Source organism: Dysidea avara, chromosome 5 (genome assembly GCF_963678975.1).
Source record: "Dysidea avara chromosome 5, odDysAvar1.4, whole genome shotgun sequence".
In the NCBI taxonomy this organism is placed as follows: Eukaryota; Metazoa; Porifera; class Demospongiae; order Dictyoceratida; family Dysideidae; genus Dysidea; species Dysidea avara.
Window position 1 is genome coordinate 34,717,154 of NC_089276.1, and position 25,087 is coordinate 34,742,240.

At 38.8% G+C, this 25,087-nt stretch overlaps 1 protein-coding gene across 1 annotated transcript in view; it reads left to right on the forward strand.

The window, feature by feature from the left end:
• The first annotated feature begins 461 nt into the window (after positions 1-461).
• LOC136257068 (uncharacterized) overlaps positions 462-25,087 on the forward strand; it is a 65,180-nt gene continuing 40,554 nt past the window's right edge. Inside the window, exons 1-2 of the mRNA XM_066050180.1 lie at positions 462-614; positions 11,012-11,296. Of these exons, the coding sequence (XP_065906252.1) occupies positions 560-614; positions 11,012-11,296 (340 nt within the window). The 5' untranslated portion in view covers positions 462-559. The remainder of the gene's footprint in view (positions 615-11,011; positions 11,297-25,087) is intronic.

The window sequence follows — 25,087 nt, forward strand, 5'->3', positions numbered from 1 at the left end:
CTCTATTGGAATCCCTGACTGCTCTATTAGAGTATCTCGATCTTTTACAGTAAAAAATAAGTGTCTTGCTGGGTCACATGCACTTAAGCACCTGTAATATTAATAATAGTCCTCATAAACTAGGGTTCCAGGTTTACCATGCGGGCGGGTGACCAGAAACTAAGGTTTAACGTTTGACTTGGTGTGGCCTAAAGTAAGAAGAACGGATCCCCATCCGGATCCACCCCATACAGTAAGAAGAACGTAACCTAAAGGTGAAGAAGAAATCAAAGCTGAACCCGAGCCTAACCCTAACGCTAATGCTACTTTTCGCGTCATCTAAAGTCGAATGCTCGGGGAAACTACTAGACGCGAAAATAAAAGCCTTTCGGTTCAGTAACCACTTCCTATAAAATTCAGTGAGCAGCGGAGCTAAAATTTATTTTGGTTTTGCGGTGGCTAATTGTTGGTTTATCAGTTCTGCTGACCGGCAGGGTCTTTTTATAAACAGCTGTTGTTCTTCACATTGCGACTCACATTCAGTAGCTGAAACGGTGATCACTGTGACGCGGTATTGATAATGGCTGATCCTGGCGGGCGGACGGTGACACGCCCTCCGACGAAACAAATTTCTGGTTAGTAATAATTAATGTGTGCTGACTCGGATACGCATGCAGTGATATTATATTTAGATATAGTCTTAAAAAGCACAGGCCATGCTGTACTTGTGTCCTGAAACATCATACTAAATAAATAAAATACCGAAGGACACGCCCTATACTGAATTTATATAATATGTTTTTACTGATATGCCAATGCATAAACAATTTAAACTTACTTTCAAATCCTTGTGGTGATTCACACTTACAAATATTCTCATTAACTATTGTCTTTTCCTTTATCTCCTGTGCACTTCTCCATCCTGGAGGGTTTCTGGACTTTTAGAGAAGTTTGATGATTTAATCTGCACTTCCCTCCAGACTGTTACTAACATAAACAGCAGTTCTTCTGTGTGGGCTCAGTATATTCTCCCTGCTGCCAAAGGAGGTTTGGGAATCTGATTTAAGTCTTCCCAGTTATCTTTCTTCCCTTCATAGTACCTCCGAACTAGTTTCTTCCATCTTGACTCCTTCTGGCCTAACTGTTGAATCTTCTCTCCTCCACGAGGCTCTTGACCAATGGTCTGCTGAGTATCCTATGCCCCCTGAAGACTGCAGACATTATCAACATAATTGGGACGAACTGCTTCACAAACACCATTTTTCATCTCTTGGACTCTGCCTCTGATGCTAAAACAAAGGCTCGTCTATTGTCAGTTTCCTCCTCAGAGTCTGGTGCATGGCTTGGTGCTCTACCTGTACCTTCCTTGGGCACTAAGCTGGATAATGAATCTTTGAGGATTGCTCTTGGTCTACGTCTAGGTGTTCTCATCATTGTCGACCATACGTGTGTATGTGGCAGAAAAGTTAATGTTTTTGGAACTCACAGTTTGTCTTGCAGGCATAGTGGAGGCCGTATTCCTCGGCACGCTACAATGAATGAAACTATTCGTCGCGCTCTGGTGTCTGGAGTACCTGCTGCCAGTCGGTGTGTGTCGTAATGATGGTAAGAGGCCAGATGGCATGTCATTGATTCCTTGGTCACGGGCTTACCCTTGCTCTGGGACTTTACCTGTTCAGACACCCTGGCCCCATCTAGTTTATCTACTTCTGCAAGTGGTGCCAGCCGGCTGGCAAACTCTGCAGAGTCAGCTAAGTTCAGAAAGTATCTTCTCTGATTCCATCATTTCATTTCTCCCCTTTATGTGTTGAGACCCTGGGTGCTTGGGGATCATGTGCACGCTCATTAGTGATGCGGATAGGTTCCCGGGTAATGGAACAGTCTGGTGATAATAGGGCCACCCAATTTTTGATTCAGAAGGTTGCCATTGATGTTCAACGTGGCAATGCTGCTTCTGTAATGGCAACAATCCCATCATCCCAGGACTGGGCAGAGTTTTCCCCTCTGCCCACTGTTAAAGTGTTTATCTTTTTATTAACCATGTATGATAATTGAAAAAAAAACAAAAAAAACAACATTTTTTTGGGGGGAGGGGTTAGCTACCAGCTCTCCTTGCCACCACCCCTAGCACTATAAAACGTGGTAAAAGTGCTAGACAAATTCAATTTACAAGAGCCACCTGACCTTCAGTTAGTGCAGTCAAGTACTCCTAGTGAAAGCGGACAGCCCTGATGTGATCTAGCTCCTCTGAACCACTGATCATAACAAAGAATAACTAGTTCTGCAATGCAGCCATGACATCACTGAGCTATGTAATTATATATAAATAATAATATATTTATATATGTACTAGATAAAGCACTGCCACGAGTGCTATACGGGAAATATAGCACGAAAAGAGTGGGCAAGAGTAGGCTTGAGTCTATTATGCTCCAAAATTTGCCTATTATGCTTTTTGGCATTTCTCCAATTTTCTGCCTATTATGCTTGTTCTTATGCTTTTCAGAAATTCATTATGCTTTTATTTTGTGTTTTTTCTATGTGTAGGAACGTTCTTCATATAAATGGAGAAATGTTGTGTGCTCCAGAGTTCATAGGCATATTAGAGTAGAGGTCTGAAGGCATGTCTATAGTCCCTCAGCAGCATTTTTTTACTGCCTATTATCTTTGCAGTTTTGTATGCAAATAAAATATCATGCATTGTTTCTGATTGATCTTCTGAGTTGTAGCAGTTGGTATTCAAAGGACAACAACTGCTCAGTATATTCTGTAACTTGTATCTAATCAAAAACAGCCAAGCTGTAAAAAAAAGGAGTGCGGCCCTTGAAAAGGCTATGGTGAAAAAAGATGGGAAATCCAAGGTGGCGGCCAAGAAATGGCTGTGATGGTAGGTTAATGGTAAAAATTTTAATAACAACAATTCAGGTGAATTTGGTGCCGCTTGGTCAATTGGCACAAAATTCACCTGAATTGTCGTTATTAAAATTTTTACCATTAACCTACCATCACAGCCATTTCTTGGCCGCCACCTTGGATTTCACATCTTTTTTCACCATAGCCTTTTCAAGGGCCACACTCCTTTTTTTACAGCTTGGCTGATTTTGATTAGATTTCACTTCTTTTTGTATTTGTATACCCCAAAGCCGGCCTATGGCCAGCTTTGGGGCTTTTTAACCTATATATTTTTCTTTACCACAGGAAAAAGAAAAAGATGAAGCAGATTTTATAAATACTTTAACTCATTCTGATTTTATCAGTAAATGTACAAATTATATATATAATGCACATATCAAGAGTTCATTATATTATGAACTCTTGCATATATTTATTACATGTCAACTAATCCCCACAGGATAATTTGCAGCTGATCTCTCTACTGGGTGACTTGAAATGTAGCTGAACTTTCTACAGGGTGATCTGCTTGTATGTAGATGAACACTTTACAGGATTCTCTCTACAGGGTGACTTGACCCTAGCTGAACTTTCTGCAGGGTTATCTGTTTGTAGTTGAATTCTCTACAGGGTGATTTCTTTGCAGCTGAACACTCTACAAGGTAACTTCTCCTAGGTGATCTGTCTACAGGGTGACTTGTTTCTAGCTGGTCACTCTACAGGGCGATTTGTTTGTAGCTGAATTCTCTACAGGGTGATGTGTTTGCAGCTGAACTCTCTACATGGCGGTTGCTTTGTAGCTGAACTCTCTAAAAGGTGACTTCTTCTAGTTTAACTCTCTACAGCGTGATCTTTTCATAGCTAAACTCTCTAGAGGATGATTTGTTTGCAGCTGAACTCTCTACATGATGATTTCTTTGTAGCTGAACTCTCTACAGGGTGATTTGTTTGTAGCTGAAAACCCTACAAGGTAACTTCTTCTAGCTGATCTTTCTACAGGGCGATTTATTTGTAGCTGAATTCTCTACATGGTGGTTTCTTTATAGCTGAACTCTCTACAGGATGATTTGTTTGCAGCTGAACTCTCTACATGATGATTTCTTTGTAGCTGAACTCTCTACAGGGTGATTTGTTTGTAGCTGAACTCTCTACATGGTGGTTTCTTTGTAACTGAACTCTCTACAAGGTAACTTCTTCTAGCTGATTTCTCTACAGGGCAATTTGTTTGAGCTGAACTCTCTACATGATGGTTTCTTTGTAGCTGAACTCTCTATTAGGTACCTTCTTCTGGCTGATCTGACTACAGGGTGACTTGTTTGTAGCTGAATCCCCTACAGAATAACTTGCAATGTAATATAATTAAGTAAATTATAAATGCAGCTGAATGCTTTATTAGGGTGACTGTTCTATTAGAGTATCTCGATCTCGCATTTGCTACACGTAGTTCCCTTTGGAATCATAACTCAGTGGTTTGTAATCCGATTCTTCTGTACTACTGCAAGGACGTTCTATGATGATTATTCCAGCTACATACTGATTTTCAGCTCATTGCTGTAAGCGGTTTGCCTGATAGACACGAAAACTAATAGCATTTTTATTCATAAAAATCGATCGCGTAATTTTGACACAGGTCGGGTTTTGTGTCATATCTCCGTGGTATTTATCCCGATTCCTTTCAAACCACAAAAAGGCACTCCTACGATGGTTGCTCCATCTACATAGCAATTTTCAACTGATTCCTCAAAGGAGTTTACCCTGTAGGCATGACAGACCATCGACCTTATTTTACGCACATAATCGGTCATAACTCCGTGAATGTTCATCGGATTCCTACCAAAGTTGGTACAGAGATCCGCCTTAATGAGCCCTTTAAGTGTGCCAAAGTTCAGCCCGATCCGAGCACGCATTTGTGTTTTATGGCGGATTTTGCGAAGTGTGCGAAATGAAGAAGTAGAAGAAGAAAAAACGAAGAAATTAAAACGAAATTTTGTTCGCTCGTATCTCGGAAATGGCTGGAGCGACTTTCTTCAAATTTGGTGTGTAGACTCCCCTTGCTGGCCGGCACCTCTCTAGCAAATTTGGTTCCAATCGGATAAGGGATCACAGAGCTACATAGATGTGAAAATTGCGTATTCTTTCTTCCTGTTAATATACTCACGGGTGGCACGCCGGCTTCTTGGGCCGCACGACACACTACCGTGTGTCTTGATTTGCAGTGCCATGCCAAAAAATATTAGCCTCCTGGGGATAAACACTTAAATGGTTCTCGTTCTCTGTGTTGCATGCGATGACTGTTCTATTAGAGAATCTCAATCTTTTTGAATATTTTCCTATTAACACCAGTCTTACTCCATACCTGCAGAGACTTCACTATTTTCGATGTCCACACATTCACTAGCTATTTGACTCAACACTAACCTTTTAAAATATCATCATCACTCTCAGAGCATCTTCCAATCGAGCTTCCATGCAATAATGATCATAATGATCATATCACATTTTATTCAAAATCAGACAATGGTACATGTCACAAATTCCTAATTCAATGATTGAAGCTCAGCTAAACTGCTTTGTCATGCCTTAGTTGGAACATGACTACATGTGTCCCATAAAACTGAAACCCACAATGAAAAGCATTACTTTTGTTGAGCACTGTAAACTTGTAGTAGTGCATTATTCTACTCTTTGTCAGGAATCATTTCATAATCTAAAACAGGTTTGCCCTTGACTTTTTGACTGTTATAGCAGAAGTTATACTTACTGTGGCAGAAATTTGCACATTATGCTCCTAATTATGCTCTATTAGCTATGTCAGCATTATGCTTTATGCTTTTCCAGCCCTATTATGCCAAAAATTATGCTGGCATAATCGACGCAAGCCTAGGCAAGAGACAAGTATAGCATGAGGTAAAGCTGAGTGCTATATTTCTTCTCTAGACCACTCTTTGAATGCAATGTTTCCCGTATAGCATGAGCGAAGGCAGTGCTTTATCTGGTATAGAGAACTGTCAACTTGAGATACACACAAGACACACGAAACAATTAGAAACTCACAGAGTAGTGTTATCATCAGTAGAATAGGCATTGCACCTGCATTTCGCCTGTGCTGCACCTGCACTAGTTGTTTTGTGAGACTAGCAGGGGCGGATCCAGACTTTTAAAAAGGGGGGTTCCACTTTGGAATTGCAACTTCAGCCTAGCTGTAAGTTGAAGACCCCAAAAAAGGTCACCTGTTGACAATAGCTTCCCTCACCATAGATTCCCTCACCAACTGTATTTCCTTATTTATAATTGGATACATAGCTTGCTATACTGCTCCTCAGAAGACTACTGTGACTGCTCTATTAGAGTATCTCGATTTGACTGCTCTATTAGGGTATCTCGAGTAAGAGAGGCTCTTTCAAAAGGGGGGTTCCATGGAACCCTTTGAACCCCTCCTGGATCCGCCCCTGTCTAGTCTGTCTTCTCAACAACTAAAAGTTTTCGATTGTGGTACTTTAATAAGCATATTTCTGTGATATTCCTGGGACTTGTCCGTTTATGCGAACAAAACGTAATAAGAACGTTCACTGCTGCTGACCACAAGCAACCATACTCAAAATCTTCAAGTGTATCTATAAATTAAATTGAGTGGTTTTGCTCTTACTGGTTGGGTTGACTGGTCAGCCAGCGCAGTCAGGCTATCTATCAGCCTACACTGGTTTGGTTGATTGGTTGGTACTGGCCAGAATGAGTGATTACTCATACAAAGTAGGCTATCAGCCTGCAAAATAGACCTGACAGTTCTATAACTACCTGATATAGAACTGTGGTCTATTAAAGTGTTCTATATAACTGCCCAATATAAAACTTGTGCTTGTATGGCAAACATACAACACTTTTTTGCTTTGATTCTCCCACACAAAGTTCTTTATATATATACACACAAGTACATGAAAAAATTGGAATTTTCAACTAGAGTAGGGACCATAACACATCGATAAAAAGTACTGAAACAAGTTGGAGTAGTCCATAATATTAAATCACAGTAAAACAATAAGAAGTGTTATATCCCTACTTAAGCATAGTAGGGATATAACACTTCCTATTGTTTTACTGTGATTTAATATCATGGACTACTCCAACTTGTTTCAGTACCTTTTATTGATGTGTTATCAGCCTGCAAAATAGACTTGACAGTTCTATAAATACTTGATGTAGAACCGTAGTCTATTAAAGTGTTCTATAACTGCACAATATAGAACACTTGTGCTTGTATGGCAAACACAGAACACTTTTTTGCTTTGATCCTCCCACACAAAGTTCTTTATATATATATATATACAAGTACACGAAAAAATTAGAATTTTCAACTAGAGTAGGGACAAAAAGATAAAAAAACCCTCTGGAATAGTGCGCACCCCTACGATTCGTCTGGGTGATAAAAATTACAAAGAGTAATACATACTGTATTATATTATGGCTTTTTCTATTGGCTAAACTTCATACCTTTGCCTTTGAGATCATCTTCACAGCATTCAAAACCACGTAGTGATCTTTTTTCTTTCTTTCTTTTTTTGTTTTGGTCTTCAACTTGCAGCTAGGCTGAAGTTGCAATTCCAGAGAACCAGAAACCCCCTCTGAAAATTTCTAGATCTGCCCCTGGCAGGGATATAACACTTCTTATTGTTTTACTGTGATTTAATATCATGGACTACTCCAACTTGTTTCAGTACTTTTTATCGATGTGTTATGGTCCCTACTCTAGTTGAAAATTCCAAATTTTTTTGTGTACTTGTTTGTTAACTTTTTTTGTAAATAATTTTATTATGACTGGTGAACCCACGCACACCACATCTGAAATGGCGCTGCAAGCCCCAGCTATATCAATTATTGTCTGAAAAGTGAAGTATTCATTACGCTTCATTATCAGCTATGTTCAACCCGTTACACAGCATTTGGAATCAAGAACTGTTCGAAAAGCACCTCTACAATCCAAAAGAAAGAAATAGTGCTGTACACCCCAATTATATTAATTATCGTCTGAAAAGTGAAGTATCCATTATGCTTCGCTGTTGGCTATGTTCAACCCGTTACACAGCAGTATGAATTAAGAACTGTTTGAAAAGCACCTCTACAATCATAATAGCCACTATGAAAAATACGGACAATTTCTGTTTCAAAGGGAAGCCATCATGTGCTACCACCAAATTGACACCTTTCGCTGTCAGCAAAGATGAATGGCACACAAAGGAGGAGACTGGTAATCCATGAAGAAATAGTTAACTAACACAAAAGAGTACAAAGACTAGCTAATTACAAACTCTACCACACTAATTACAATAAACTAAACTACTTACAAGCTACACCTACTTAACTACATTATAAAACCTAAACAAAATCTTTAGTGTCCTCCAAGCAAAGAACATGAGGACCATTTTGGCATTGTATTTCCATAAAGTCACTGATAACCTTTGCAACAATTGCCTCCGAGCCAACTTCCGAGACAAACCAAGGAGACCAAACACCGAATGATTCACAAACTAGGGGAATAAAGTCACCTCCATCATTAGTAACAGACCATGAAGAATGCATTGTACGTACTGTGAAAGGCATAGGCACCGGCCGATTATGCCGGCATAATTTAAAGCCTAATAGGTGACCAAAAGCATCAAGCATAATGCCAGCATAATAGGGACGACATTTGAAAATTTAATTAAAATGCGCAATACACGCGCCTGAAAGAAAGCAAGTATTCACTGCCAATAGTATTATTAGTGCATTTCATATTTAAAAACACATAATAACTTACTAAACATTTTCTTTGTTGGTTATTCACACTTTGCAGAAATAAGATCGAGATACTCTAATAGAGCAGTCACTTACTCTAATATAGCAGTCAGGAAAGGCTGATATATTCTAATAAAACAGTCAGCTCTAGAGCATAATCTTGGTGTTGAAAGCATAATTTTAAGCATTATAGGCTTAATTTTTGAGCAATGCTCAAAAGCATAATAGGTAAAATTTTGGGCATAATAGGCCAGAGTCTAGAAAGGCACCTGTTGGGTCGAAGCGACGTCGAGCAGTAAAAAATCAAGCCCGTAGCCTTAGCTGTTATCGAGTTATGCTTGTCTGAAGGAATCAGTCAGTCAGTCAGTCATCAGAAAATTCCGTTGAATATTTAAAAAAAAAATGCCATAGCAACTTGTTGAAAGTGTTTCGGGTTGATCTGAAAGCTTGTTTGGGCTTAGTTTTACCTAACCAATAGTGCCTTATGGTCGTCTGGGAAAATTGATGTTTTTTTGGGTGATGTTATTTTGTTGGCTACGCCCACTCCTTTGTGATCCCTACTTATACAGTTACTATCGTACTGTATGATATAGACTAGCTACCGTAGATTCCCTGAAATTTCGGCATCTCTAAATATTTGGCACTCCCCGTGCTTTGAACGCAATGTGCTCTAAATTTCGACTAATGCAGGAAAGTTTCTAATTATAAGTGTGCTAATTTTTCGGCACTTGGAGTACTAGTTGACAAAGGTCTCTTGAGTACTGAGGATTCCCAGTGACCTTACACAATATGCTACCTCGATGCTGGATGAAGCACCAAGTGTGAAATTGTTTAGGAAATGCACCCAACGATATCATCGTGTGACTACACGGCTACCACAAGACAATTTTCGTTCGTTCTGTTCACAGAATAAAATCTATCCTGGCCCCACATCTCCTTGTAACATGATACACCCTGTTATAACGCTTTGTTAAGCCATGGAACACTTCATGCAGCATCTGGTAGCGAGATAGTTTAATAATATTATTGATTGTGGTTTCTATTTTTATTACTTGTTGAAATCCTTAATATTACGTCTGGGTGATTGTATTCAAAAGCGATGTAGTAATGACATTGACCATCCCTCCTGGATAATGTAGGCAATCATAGTATATAGCGATGCGGCCAAGTAAGTGTTGTGGTATCGTCAGATCGCAAATAACTTAGCCATGAAGCGTGCAGACTGTACTAGGGATGGATCTCAAAATTCGACAATAGCACCAGGTTGGTACATATTTTCCTAATTGTTTGTCCAGACATGAACGGAATTAATTAATTTCTGCCATATTTTTAGGGAATCTATGGTACGTCATCAATATTGAAAGTTAGCTACTACTTTGAAACCAGTAGAATATTCAACCATTAAATTAATACTGATGAAAACTGAGATTCATGAAGTTTTCTAGTTAACTGACAGTGTCTGTTGTAGGCTTCAAAAACTGTACCTACTTAATTAGAAGTCATAGATGGGAGTATACATGCAGCACTGGTACACTTGTCAAAATGAAGTGGCTCCAAGAGAAGTTGTCATGACTGGTCATGTTGTCCTTAGCCTCCTCATTTGAGCCTTGTACCTACACATACTACAGATACCACATACTTACCATGTGACTTTTTTCCTAAAATTGCAGGTACAACTTCCCTCATCTATCTATATGCAGGCACTGTCAACCTAATTAGAATCCTTTATAAACCTATTCATGTTATAATAGTAAATTTTTATGGTTTCAAGGGATTAGCTAACATTCAATGTTGATGACTTAACTAGTCCATATACCTAATCCATGGCAACTATAACCCATCAATTCACAGGCCACCAATGTGGGTCTCCAGTGGGATAGCTAACAAAACATTCTTGATTGCTCTATTATAGTATTGTGATGCTGTTGACTGCTCTATTAGAGTGTTTTGATTGTTTTAGCAAAAGGATTCAAGCAATGCTGCACAGTAACATTGTGCTGTAAAATCCACAATAACCTTTATCAGGAATTTTATGAGTTGTTCTCATTCCCGCTTTCCGCTCCTGTCCCGTTCCCATTTTCCTCGAATTATGCTTACCCTGCAATGTGCATTGTAGTCACCTGAGTGTTAACTTAATTAATTAACCTTCTATTGTAATTTTAATTGCAATGGACACTAATGTTTAGTATCATTTTGCACTTGGTGCTATGATAATGCTAGTAGTCAGTATGTACATGCACTATGCTAGTTCCACATCTGGGGTGTGTATCTACACTACATAGCTAATTCTCTACTGATTGTGGTGGAGGATGATCTTATAGAAAATATTTTGATTGTTTATATATATACTATTGATGATTTTGTCCTCTAGGTGATTCTAGACCAACTTTAAAACTGCTACAGAGTAAAAAAGTTATAATTCCAATGAGTTTGAAATGGTATGAGCTTGGTATAGAACTCCTGGATGATGATCAGGTGGGAAAGTTGGAAGTCATCACTACAGATTATGATGAAGTAACAAGACGGTGCTCAGCAATGTTAAGTTACTGGCTTGAAACTCATCCTGATGTTACTTGGAATAATCTAGTGGTAGGATTGAGGGCACCTGGTGTTGAAATGAATGAAGTGGCTGCAACTATAGAAGTACAGTTTACAGGTATATACAAATTAAAAAAAAAAGATATTTAATTTGGGGGTAATGTACAGACCTCAGTTACTGATTATAGTGTACATATAGATTAAAGATTGTTAGTACACAACATCAGGGGTAGGGCTGGGTGGAAACTTGGTGTTACCATAAAATCGCAATATAGTAATGAAACAAATGATCGTATTGTCCAAACTTTTTGTGGAACGATATTATCATGATATTGATACTACCATAGTATTTGGGACTAATATATTAGCAATGTATGTTCTAGGATTGCATCCATCGCTGATTTGAGATCAACATACCTTAATAGAGCAGTCAACCTCTAATATAACAGTCACTTACCCTATTAAAGCATTCACACACTTTCATTAAGGTGAATATCAACTATATAAAAGTACCATGATATTTAGTAATATCTTGATATTATTTCCATGATATATCATATCATTAGATTTTCAATACTACCCAGCCCTAATCAGGGGGTAGTAAATTCCATAACTGGATGGTTGAGGGTAGGTAGGAAGGAAGGTGTGTATCAATTTGGGTAGGGACTTGCCTGTATCTTAAGCTGTGACCACATGTGCTGGATGTATTAGGATATAAATAGTTTTGAAATTCATCTTGCTTTTATCACTATAGCATATAGTGGACCTCTCAACTAGAACACACTCAGGATACCTTAATAATTAGGTCCTGGCTAATTATCCTGGCACAATTATAAAGTGTACCAGGTAACCAAAAACATCCAGTATTATGTCAGATGGCTTTCCAAAAATCAATTAAGATTTGCAATGCAAACCTGTTTAAAAACATGCAATAATATATTAACTGTAACTTCGTTGACTACTTACACTTTACAGAAATAAGATCAAGATATTCGATGAACAGTCACTTAATCCATCATATACACTCTAGTAAAACAAATTTTAAGCATAATCTTTGTTTTGAAGGTATAATATTGAGCATAATAGGCTTGATTTTTGGACACTCCTCAAAGCATAATTTAAACATAGGCTGAGGAGCCTATTGATAATCATTAATCTGTGGTCCCACGTAATACTTGTTGTCCTATTTTTGTGTGTCATCTTCATAGAAGTGGTATGTTTTGGTTATTAACATCAGGCTAAGAAGATATCTGACACATGATATACAGTGGCAAAAAGCCACTGACCATAGGTGTCAATAAAGCTACTCAATTATAAAGCACACTAGTTGTATGAAAGTAAGTTTTTGGTACGTAAGTTCAAGAAGAGCTAGGGTTGGAGAAAGCCTATAGCTTGCCTTTCCCTAGCTTGCCTCAAACTCACCAAAAACTTGCTTTCATACAGACAATGAAATACATTCTTATGCTTAACAGGCAAACCTCAGTTAGCATTAGGGTTAGTGTTGGGTTCAGCTTTGGCTTCTTCTTTTTGTTGGTTAGGATCCTGACTCTAGTGCATGGTGGCCATGACTCTACGTGGTGGCCATGACTCTATGTGGTGATCATGACTCTACGTGGTGGCCATGACTCTACATGGTGGCCATGACTCTACGTGGTGGCCATGACTCTACGTGGTGGCCATGACTCTACGTGGTGGCCATGACTCTACGTGGTGGCCATGACTCTACGTGGTGGCCATGACTCTACGTGGTGGCCATGACTCTACGTGGTGGCCATGACTCTACGTGGTGGCCATGACTCTACGTGGTGGCCATGACTCTACGTGGTGGCCATGACTCTACGTGGTGGTCATTACTCTACGTGGTGGCCATGACTCTACATGAAGTACACAGAAAATGTGCGCCCTATTAAAGTACTACAAAAAATTATAAATAAAAAAAGCTATATACCAAACATACATAAAAGTCAGGTAATTGAGACACTCTAATAGAGCAGTCACCCCCACTGTGATTTGTTGTCAAATCTACTGGCTAAAACGTTTATGTAAACTAGTTTAATTTTCTTGCACATGTCAGGTAACCATGAAGGTACATACTTTCAGTAATGTACTGGAATTATCAATGATTTATAATGTGAAAACCAAACACATGTTCGCAATCTGTTTTGAGATCTCTTCATAGAACAGTCAGGTACACATACAATCAAATGTCTTTTAAAATCTAGCTTCTGTAGAAAAATAAAAAAGATAGACAAATTCCAGCATAAACAAATACAATAGTAAAATAATATCTAATCCAAAATAGCCAACCTGTGAAAAAGGGTGCAGCCTTCCAAAAACAGGCTAGTATGAAAAAGATGTGATATCAAAAGGTGGCAGCCAAAAATGGTTGCAATGATATTGTACTCCCAAATTAAAAGTACAATATTATTGCAGCAGCTATTTCTTGGTCACCACCTTTGATATCCCCATCTTTTTCATACTTATCAGGGGCAGATCTAGGGGGGTCTTTGGGGTTCGAGACCCCCTTCAGGTTGAACCTCGAACAGGAAATCTAAGACAGAAACTGCACAGACGAAAGCAACAGATCACAAAAGATCGATATACTCTAATAGAGCAGTCCTGAACTATTTGATTAGCATCACGTGATGATAGCTCATGCGATATGGATTGTTTAAAGTTCAGTAAATAGCGGAAGACACATGCTTACTGTGTGTAGAAGAGCTGGCAGCTGCAAGGGAGAAATGGCATTTGTAATCACTGATATTGTTGTAAACGTACGTCTGATTTGTATATAAAGAGTGTTTTACTGCCAGTAATTTTCTTTTGTGGTAATACACCTGACTCCGCCTTTGGTCAATATGGGCACGTGATATCACTCGGCTGTTCTTGAGACCTCATGCAGAAGACATAGAATGCCGGTCCCCGCACTCGACGGTATGAATTACAAAGTGACACAGGAGTTAGCTACTTCAGTAGTTCTTCAACTTGGTGAGGAAGACCAACTTCACTCGCACTTGCACGAGGTTCACTTTTGGTGCCTCTTCTGTGAGGGTGATGGCAAGCAAGAAGTGTGATCTGTTATGGTATGGTGCGCATGTGTGGAGGGGGCTGTAATAAGAGTAAACCGCTGAGTTTGTCTACTGTGGATGTTAGTGTGTATCCTTCGTGCCACGCTGAATCCTGTCACGTAACAAATTGGGGGCTTGTCCGGGAGCACCAGAAGACAAGTTGTTTAAAGATTTTGGTCGCGGAGACATTTGTTTTCTACTTTCACTGCTCCCTCGTGTTTACCCTGTCCGATTCTAACCACAAGTTTTTAATCCTTAGTACTGGGCGAGTGGTACCTCAACAGGTGTGAATAGTTGTACAGTTGGTGTTGTTGCTTGTGCATCTCGACTAGGCAGGATTTGTTGTTATCGGCGCCAGTGTGCATTATTTGGAATTACAAATTTGTAGTCAGACAAATCATTCTCATCGTCGTTACTCTCATCGTTCCTATTACGTTGTTGTGGAGTGGATAATTATGTCGTTCTCAGTAGACTCTTTTGTAAAATCGCCCAGTATATTGTCCTTAAATCCTTTAAAGAAAGTGGAGCTGCTCTCCCTTGCTCAACACTACAAGTTGGAAGCCACTCAAGCTATGAAAAAGGGTGAAATTCGAACATTGATCATAGAGTATTTAGTTGAGGAAGAGATCGTGTCTGAAGATGAAATACCATCAACCACTGATACTATCGAACTGAAGAAAGTAGAACTGCAAGACAAGGAGAAGGAGCGTGAAGCCCAGTTGAAGATGAAAGAGATGGAATTACGAGAGCAGGAGCTTGCTCTGCAGTTGAAACTTAAGGAACTTGCAGCAGCTTCTACAGCTCCACCTGTACCTCGTACCAGTCAACAGGCTGAATTTGATGTGACTAAGCAAGTACGGTTTATTCCACCCTTCCAGGAGATAGAGGTGGATAAGTATTTCTTGCATTTTGAGAAAGTTGCATCAAGTCTGTCATGGCCTAAACAAGTTTGGACACTACTCCTTCAGAGCTCTCTGTTAGGTAAAGCCCGTGAAGCCTATTCAGCCCTATCGATAGAACAGAGTTCTGACTGTGACACAGTAAAACGCTCTATTCTCAAGGCCTATGAGCTTGTTCCTGAGGCCTACCGACAGAGGTTCCGAGCCACCCAGAAGACAGATACTCAGACTTTTGTGGAGTTTGTACGGGCAAAGGAAACTTTGTTTGACCACTGGTGTACCTCTAAAGGAGTTGATGGAGACTTAACCAGCTCAGACAACTGTTGATGATGGAGGAGTTCAAAAACTGCCTTCCTAGTGATATTCGGACCTATCTGGATGAACAGAAGGTAGACAATTTACATGAAGCAGCAGTTTATGCTGAAGACTACTCCTTGACACATACCACTTCCTTTGGAAAGCCCCATCCCTGTGATGGTAACTCAGCAGATATAACACTTGAATTAGCTAAAGGTGGTCAGCCGCGTGCTCTTATCACCAGTAACTTTACGGGTGGAGGCCCATCAGGGAACTACAGTAGCAACCACCTACCTGCTGGACCAACATGCTTTTATTGCAGGAAGAAGGGTCACATAATGTCAGAGTGTCAAGCCTTACCAAGAAAGAACGAGAGGTCTGAAAAGCCTGATCTCATTGTTTCCCCAAGTTTTCAGACAGACCATAAGAAGACAAGTAAGTTGCCAGATGAATACACTCCATTTATTTCATGTGGTAGTGTCCCTTGTTGGCTCACAAGTGGAATCTCCGATCACTATTCTCAGAGATACTGGTGTGACGCAGTCTCTGATATTGGAGGGTGCCCTTCCCTTCAGTTCCCATTCGGACACGGGAATGACTGTGTTACTACAAGGAGCAGAGTTAGGAACTTTTCGTGTACCACTTCATAAGGTTCACTTGAAATGTGGTCTAGTGACTGGAGCTGTAGTTGTCGGAGTGAGACCTTCCTTACCAGTCCAGGGTGTGAGTCTCATACTTGGTAATGACTTAGCTGGAGGACAAGTGGCATGTGTTTCCAAGGTGCCACAAAACTCAGTGTCGCCAACTGTTGCAGCAGAGCAAGTCTCAATGAAGGTGTATAGGGTCAGTAACAGTAATTCACAGCAGGATCTCAGTAGAGAGCAGATCGGTCGCGTTAGATGTTTTCCAGGAAAGAAAATGGTGGACAACCAAATTTTCGTAGGGCGGTTACCCAAACACATTTGCAGTAGGGACTTGGAAGACATTTTCTTTCCCTATGGAAAACTGACACGTTGTGAAGTGAAACAAGGAATACGACTAGCTTATGGTTTTGTTGAGTTTGAAAACAGAAGAGATGCTGAGGATGCAATACGTCTGGAGAATGGCAGAGAGATCATGGATACTAGGATAGTTGTGGAATGGTCTAGAGGACACAAGGACAAGAATAGCATACGTGGTTATGATCGATATGACTGCCGTATTCATGATCGGAATTGTTATGACAGAGGAGGACGAGATCACAGATACTCTCGAAGGAGGTCTTATTCATGGTCACCACCCTGACATAAGCATCACAAATACCGGTGACTGATTGACTTGTGCATTTCACTTAGTTATTAACCTTTTCCATACCTTGCTGGTGTATTTAGGTCTTTTATCATGTAATTTTTAGACAACTTTAATTTTTATACCCACATGTGTGTGCGTATACCTTTGTTGTGTGTAGGGGTAGTTTTGTAGGAGGGGAGTGTTATGGTATGGTGCGCATGTGTGGAGGGGGCTGTAATAAGAGTAAACCGCTGAGTTTGTCTACTGTGGATGTTAGTGTGTATCCTTCGTGCCACGCCGAATCCTGTCACGTAACAGATCGAAAATCTATGGTGTGGTGAACAAGTGCTCCACCATTCGTCATTTTTACTGTGTGCCAGGAAGTTGTGTATGTAGTAAGCTATAAGTCTACAATAGCATAGTATAGCAATAAGCTGTATAAACAGCAGTGTAGGTTTCCAGCTAGTTATAGCTACACACATCATGCTTGTTAAAGTTTGCCTAAGGGCACATTTTATGTATGAATGTTACGTACAGCCGTATATAGGCCGGATGTGCCAAGTTATTATGTGAACTTTAGAGGGGTTACCCTCCACCCAGCTCAGATACCCCCCTCTTGAAAAATCCTGGATCCGCCCCTGCTTATGGCCTATTTTTGGGAGTCCACACCCTTTTTCACAGCTTGACTGTTTTGCATTAGACTAAAATAAAGTCATCTCACTGTATAGTATTCTAGTCACCATTAAAAGTGTTTCAGTGTAGTAGTAGTATTATTATTATTATTATTATTATAATTGCAGAACCTCACACAGCTAGTATAATGCAATCTACAGTACACAAAATCAATAAGTAAAATCATACACATAATTAAAAGTTCTATAATTCATATAGTAGTAGGTTATTAAATTCTGTGATAGAAGGTGAGCGGACGGTTACTGGTTATAGGTTGTTCCAAAGTTTGGTAGTGAAAGGGAAGAAAACTAAATCTGTATGGATCAATTCTCATTATAGGTATGGTAAGTTTGTATTCGTGCCCTCTTGTAATTCCTCTGTTGAATGTAAAGTATTCTGGTAGTGTAAGATCTAAAATTTCATGAATAATTTTATACATCATTTGAAGTCTTGATATATTTCTACGATGGTTTAAACTGTCTCATTTTAAGGTGGTAAGCATTTGTGTCACACTACTAGTTTAGCGAAAGTCTCCAGTCACAAATCTTGCAGCCCGTCTTTGAATGGCATCAATATTACATTGTGTATGGGGGCCCAGGCAAAAGTAGTATACTCCGAGATAGGACTCACATATATTTGGTAGGCTTTGGCTTTCACTTCCTGTTGGCAAGAATAGAGAAAGGATAGAGCATTATTTGCCTTCTTACATACCAAGTTTACTTGAGTGTTAAAGCTAAGTTTGGAATCAATCATAATACCTTCTAGCTTCATTTACAGACTTTTATGGTTGGCCATATAGTAGATATGAGTAATTTATGATATTTATATAATTACAATTGTTGTATGCTTATGTCGATTAGCCATTGACCTTTACCAGGCAATTAACTTGATGACCCCCTAATTGCTTACTTGACTGTTCATGACTGGCTTACTACTGCCTACTCTATTAAAATAGCAGCCAAAGCACTTTTCAAAAAGGTGCATAGAAAAGGTTTTTCTAAGAACATCACCAACCATTTTATTCACTGTTACTACTATATCGTAAACATACTACAGTCCACAGGATAATACCATATTCTAGTATGCATAAGTAATAGAAATTGAGTTTTAGCTCACAGAGCTTTTGGAGAGTCAACTAAACCACTCATTTTATGCATGAAAGAAATGGTTGAAGAAGTTTTAAACAGGACATGCATGATAGCCTTTAACTCTAAAACCTGCACAATCCAGAAAACTGGATTTGATAAAACACGAAAAAAATGCACAATACTTTTGCCATTTTACATACATGGTTTTAAACAGGCATATCTTGCGCTGCGATTATCCAATCGCTTAGAAATAGCGATTTTCTTACTTGGGAAGGCCTACACTTTGTAACAGTATATAAACTTTTAACAAACAACAAGGAACTCATGTGCTATGAAGTATTGAATCAGTTTGTTTCGTTTCATATCTGTATCATTAGTGTTCTTACCGGCCATTTTGTCAATTACATGATAGCTGTATATCAACGGAATCGCCATCATGTGATGACCAAGATGACATCAGGAAAATGTTTCTACAATGCAATATGGCTGAGTTATGGCCTTTGGTGTATCGATATGCGACGGAAGAAGATGAAGAGATAGTTCATTTGTACTTTAAAGGTACAGAGTGAAGTTCTGGGATGAAAGGATGCGATGAAGGATAGACTCATTTAAACTGAAATTTAATGATGAGTAACATGGTGTTTGTAGTTTTTAGACAGCTTTTAAAGTTCTTGTTCTATATTAGTTTGTTAAAAGGCTTGCGTATAATCCAGTTTTCTGGATTATGCGTTTTTAGTGCTTGCATTTTGTAAAATGGCTGCGGGTTTAAGGGTTAAAAGAAGTTTTATGTGAGCAATTATTGTGATGATTCCAGACATTATGAAACAATCAACACCTAAAAGTGAGTCTTATGTAAGCATGACTCATGAGTATGACTCATATATGACGCATGAGTAATCGCGCATATGTCTTGTGATAAGGCACCACCCCCTTGTGTCCCTTTTCCGTAAAGGGGTTTTTCAATAGCTATGCATTATTAATATATTAAAATCATTCCAGCCATGCTGTCACTTGATCTTTCAATTTTAAGCCAGGTGTTTTGAAGGCTGCACCCTTTTGCAACTTGGCTGTATTAGCATATATACGCTTGTATTGCTTGACAAATCTGCAGCAATAAGTTAAATAGGGTGTGAGTTTGCTATCCTAAAACCACATTTACAGACTAGGCCATAATGCAATAAAATAGTGTTGTGCCTTTTGCAAATTATATAAAAAATGTTATGGCCATGTATGTCCTATATATGCAGTTACCACCAATTGCAAATGCAAGTTCATTATCATACAGTATGATAGTACTACACATCAGAGATCATTAGAGGTTTGTACCATAGATAATAGAGTAAAGGGATAGGAAACGCAAGTGATTTCCGGTTTGATTTCCGTTACGCGTGACTTGAAAGGACAAGACAGTTTTGTGAGAATTAGTGTTCTAAGCAGCGTAAATAGTAATCCAACAGACTACAGTAAGTATTTAGGCCTATGTGAGAGATTTTGGCGAGAGAATTCAGACCGTAGATTTTGTAACAAAGCGTATCGCATTAACCGTGATTGTTACACGCTGTCACACTTTCGCTCATCGTACCTTCATGCCTCATCCATACCGCTTCTTTTATAGCCGGTTCCACTTTCGAATCTTGTGGTAAGCTAGGCGTGTCACCAACACAGTCTTTTACCGTTGCGTTGTACTGCAAGGTGGTTTAAACTTTTGGTTAAAAATGGAAGATACTTAGTCGTTTCTTCAAGCAACAGTTCCTGTTTTGCTCCGATATTTCCTCTGGTTCCCTTTGTTAAATGGTAAGGAATAGGTTTATCACAGTTAAAAGGATAGAATATATTTACGAAGAAAGTAAAGTGGTTTAAAGTAATTTTTGGGCCGTTTTTTTCACTTTCAATCTCCTTTAATTTTGCGTATAACTTCCTTGAGGGTTGGTACCATCCTATTTCCCTCGATTACTTACTTGAGTTCACTGTAGCGAAGTTTCACAGTCGTTGATTACAAAATTCTGTCGTTACAACAATTTGTTTCTCTTTGATACAAGCGCAGCAAGCGTAACGAGTATGTTCGTGACGTACTACACGGAATTCCAATAGAAATGTACGTATTTTGTGACGTCACGTTATTGTGTTTCCTATCCCTTTACTCTATTATCTATGTTTGTACTTTCTTATAAAAAATATTGACTAGAAATCAGCCTCACTATACTTTCATGGTTCCTTGGCAATATCAGTCAGCTATTAGGGCCCAAAAAATTTGGATTGTCAGAGTTCGAGCATTAATTAACTAAAATTCGTGAATCTTTCAAACTTTTAATAGAACTAGTTCCTGCATACAAAATTACAAATTACAGCATATCATATGCACTTCTCACAAATTTACAAGTTTGCAACACACAGGGTTGTACTGACTCAACACTTTTACTGAGAAAACTTGAAATTGAATACCACAAGTAAAGATACTCAATACTCATGGTTACTAGATTGCAAATGCAATTTACCACTGGTTTACAGTTGAGACAAGTGGTTGGCACAACATGGAAGCCTTAAACTTCACGGTTTACCTTTAGGCTTGGCCTGTGACCACCGCTAAACCATCAACACATAAGCCAAAATACCATAAGTCTAGCTTCTCCCAGATCATTATAGAATGCAGCATGATTGACAGGTTAACGCTATAGTTTGAACTGTTCAACCCACATGTGGATGTTCATTCATTGGAACAAACCTTCAAGTTCATTCAAGTTAATTTGGGCCCTATCAGCTATGTATAGCCAAGTCCAAAAGTTCCTTAAGTATGACTTGAAATAGTTCCAATAAATATTATTTTTAATTCAGTGGAAGTTTCTACTGACTGACTGGCTGACTAGCTAACTAATACAGTAACTAACACACACACAAACTAACTAACTAAGGCTGGAAAAATTAGTTCACAGTTTACACTGCCCACATGATATGTAAAGAATATACTCTAATTTTTTCTTACTTATTAACTTTTAGCTGAAGCCCCCAGGATTCTCAGCCTTTTCACTATGTATGATCGAGATACTCTAATACAGTACTCAAACAATTAGTCAAGCTGCATGTATTGTAAGAATCAGACAATATTAATTCTGTACCTAGCATTTTTAATGACTTGATGCATATGTGAGTAAATACATTTCGGTAACTTGTGATTACCTGTACATGTATCTCACAAACAGTCTGGCTCATCTGAGATGAGTGCAAGGACTTTGTAGCTTACAGACTTTGTAAAATGTGACTGGATTTTGGAAAATCACCCTTGTGGTTGCATTGTTGATTCAGAGAAAAATGTATTTTAATAATTTAAAGCATTGTTACTCACCAGCCTTGGCAACTACACGTATGGATTTTTCACCAAAGATGGAGCATTTCACAACCTTTAAGAGCACCTGGTGACCAAGGTAATCCCTGTAGAGTTTCCCGCCATTTTAGATAGGTTTTTTCACCAATGTTGCTGTATCACGAGTCCTAAAAAAGGAGTGGAGGGTGGGGGGTGGCAGGGTCAGCAAGAGATAGGCTACAAAATAGACAAGGATAGTAATTGAAGGCACCAGACCACAAAACAGCCTGCCAGAGACAGAAAATAGACTGAAATCTCACAAAACAGGCATACATCACACAATCAGCTCCCTGCTCATCTGTCCCCCAAGCACTTCTCTGTTGTTCACAGACCTGTACAGATGTCTACAGGGCTCTCAACTATCATGCATTCTACGTGAGTCTCACGTATTCTGTGTGAGTCTCACGTATTGAAGCAAAATCTCACTCTCTTACTCATAACACCTCTAAACTCACGCATTAATCTCTCTGACTCACAGTAATGTTAATCTTGAACCAAAGCAGCAGTTTCTTAGCATCATGTGATCACTTGTAATGGTGCGCTTAATTATATTACAGCTTGTATTCAAGAGTGTAATTGTATTCACATGTTTGGGTTGTTCAGCCACCAACCATCAACAGAAGCCATGTAAACAGAAAGTCTCCCATAGCCATTATTGAACTCATTGCACACACCTTATAATAGGGCAGATAAATGGCTATTTTTGATGAAATGGGGACATGCTGGATAAAAGCATCAAACTTTGTGTGATAATTATTCAATGCATATTAAATCATTTTTTGCTAGGATCCAAATTCAATTAATGCTCTAACTTCATTAACAGCTTGTGACTATTCTATTAGAGTAATTTACATTTAACTGTACTTAACATTTTCATTGTGTTCTGGTACAAAAGAGCTCTATTGTTTTGGAAAGGAAGGTGTTGTAGTTTCCCATATTTCAACTAGCTAGTCCACATTTATTACCTCATAAACATTTCAACGAGGCAGTGCAGACTGAACACAATTGGCTGGAACATGATGCCATGGAAACTATATACAAAGATGAATTTGATAATAAAGAACAGATATCATGGGCTGCATATCATGCATTATCCTATAAAGTTGAAGCTACTTGCACAAGCATTACTCAGTTAATGTCTTTGTCCTATGACTATGCAGCTTTTGCAGCAATGGTAAAACATTGAATCACAGTACAAACTCAAGCTATACAATTCCAAACCCTGGTCAGATTCCAGTTATAGCTTTTGATGCTCAACTACTTGCTTAAGCCAAGTCATTGTAATGGAAATGGCCAGATACACATGGGGAAGATAAATACGTGGATATGATGGGTGATCTTCACATAGTATTTGTTGATGCCACACTCAGTGCAGATACCCATCCAGACCCATCAAGGTAATCTCCAAAAGTACTCCACAAAGCCATTTCTACTGTAGAGAATTTTCTCAATGCATCGCATTGAAAGAAGATGAGAAATGCTCACCAAATTAGTGTATTAGCATTAGCGATACTACAAGATAGGCTTTCTCACAAGCAAATGATTCATTTAATTAATTCTAAACAAGAGTGGAAATAAGGAAAACCAGTCCAATGTCTATATAATTGGGACACTATAGTCAACTTGGAACTATCCGATGTAATTTTGTCAGAGCTGACTGGGAATTTTCCATTTACCTTGATTCTCTAAAACAAATCGTGCCATGGGTTTTTTTGCCTCACTATCACTGGGTGCCTGTGCACATTCTGTGACATGGAAAATTTTTCTAATCAATTTACAATGAATTTTATGAAAATAGTCATTGGGTTATTCAGAAAACAAAAAAAAATGTTTCTCAGCAATACCCACAGATCAAAAACAAAAGGGTCTTGTGATGCTACTGAACTCATGCAGAACCCTGTTGCTATCAGGAAATGGCTACTTGCTGAACCAGAACAAGTGCGGCTAAAGCAGTTTTTGAAAAGTAAAGAGGAAAGTAAAGACAATGACAATTTTTGTCATGATGAAGGATATTCAACTACTACTTTTAAATCACAAGTTATTTCTTTAGTGGAAGCATTCTTAAGGATCAATTTGAAAACTGTTCAACATGGACATGGGAATTGTCGGGACACTGTTTGTATGTTGGGGAAAGAGTAGTCAATGGTTACTACAAATCTGTATTGGTTGATTGTACTAGAATAATTCAAAGAATATTTTGCTTTTTAAAAGCTCAAAACAGAAGACAAAATCAAAACAACACATAACTGTTGAAAACTTGAAAAATGGTGTGTCATTGTTTTCACAACTTAACATTGTAGTGAAAAACAGGGAATGCATGATATGCCAACATTCTTCAAACATGAATTTAAAACCAGCCTAATCTGATAATGGTAAACTGCGGTTGACAGATCTATGATCTATTAGACTACAACAAGTTTGATACTGAAATTTGATTGGCTGAAAACGTGGTCTCTAAATCTCGTAGAGCCACGGTCGTGTCCAATAGAGACCACGCTCTGAGGCGATACGAAACACGATAATTACGCGCCTGTAACATTGGCAACGCATGGGCATTTAAATGGCTAGTAACAGCCGTACTGAATTAGAGGGAAGTGTAATGGGCTTGTTTGTACTAATCAACACTACATTACTTGCTTACAAGCAGCTGTCGAGGCACAACAAGAGCAACAATGAGTTGTAGTCCACTCGCTGAGTCCAGTACTTCGATACATAGCACGCGCCTGTAACATTGGCAACGCATGGGCGTTTAAACGGGTAGCAACAGCCACGCTGTGGTCCCGCCATGTAGGGAGGTGTAGAGGGCTTGTTTCTAGTAATTAGCCATACATTTCCTATTTACAAGCAGCTGTCAACTCAAGGTACAATAACGAGTTGTAGTCTAAATAAGTTAGACGTCAAGAACCACTGGGTTCTACGGGATTTAGAAAACCCTCGGTTCTTGACGTATAACTATTATTTAAACTTTTTACCAGAAGATGACCAACCAGAGCCTCATAGTGTTTTTGATGTAGCTGTTGTTGATGGCGCAGCAAATATATAGCAACACTTGATGAATATGCAGATTTAGACTTATACCTCATCTTGTCAGACAATCATAACTTGATCTAGTCTGGGACATACACAACAGTCTTTGAGGTCAGGCTATTAGACAGAAAGTGGCAGGAAAGAATAAAGTACTAACTAATTGAAAGGGTTTCTTTTGTACTGAAAGAAATAAGAATTGTTTAAGATTCTACCTGTTAAGGTCATGTCATT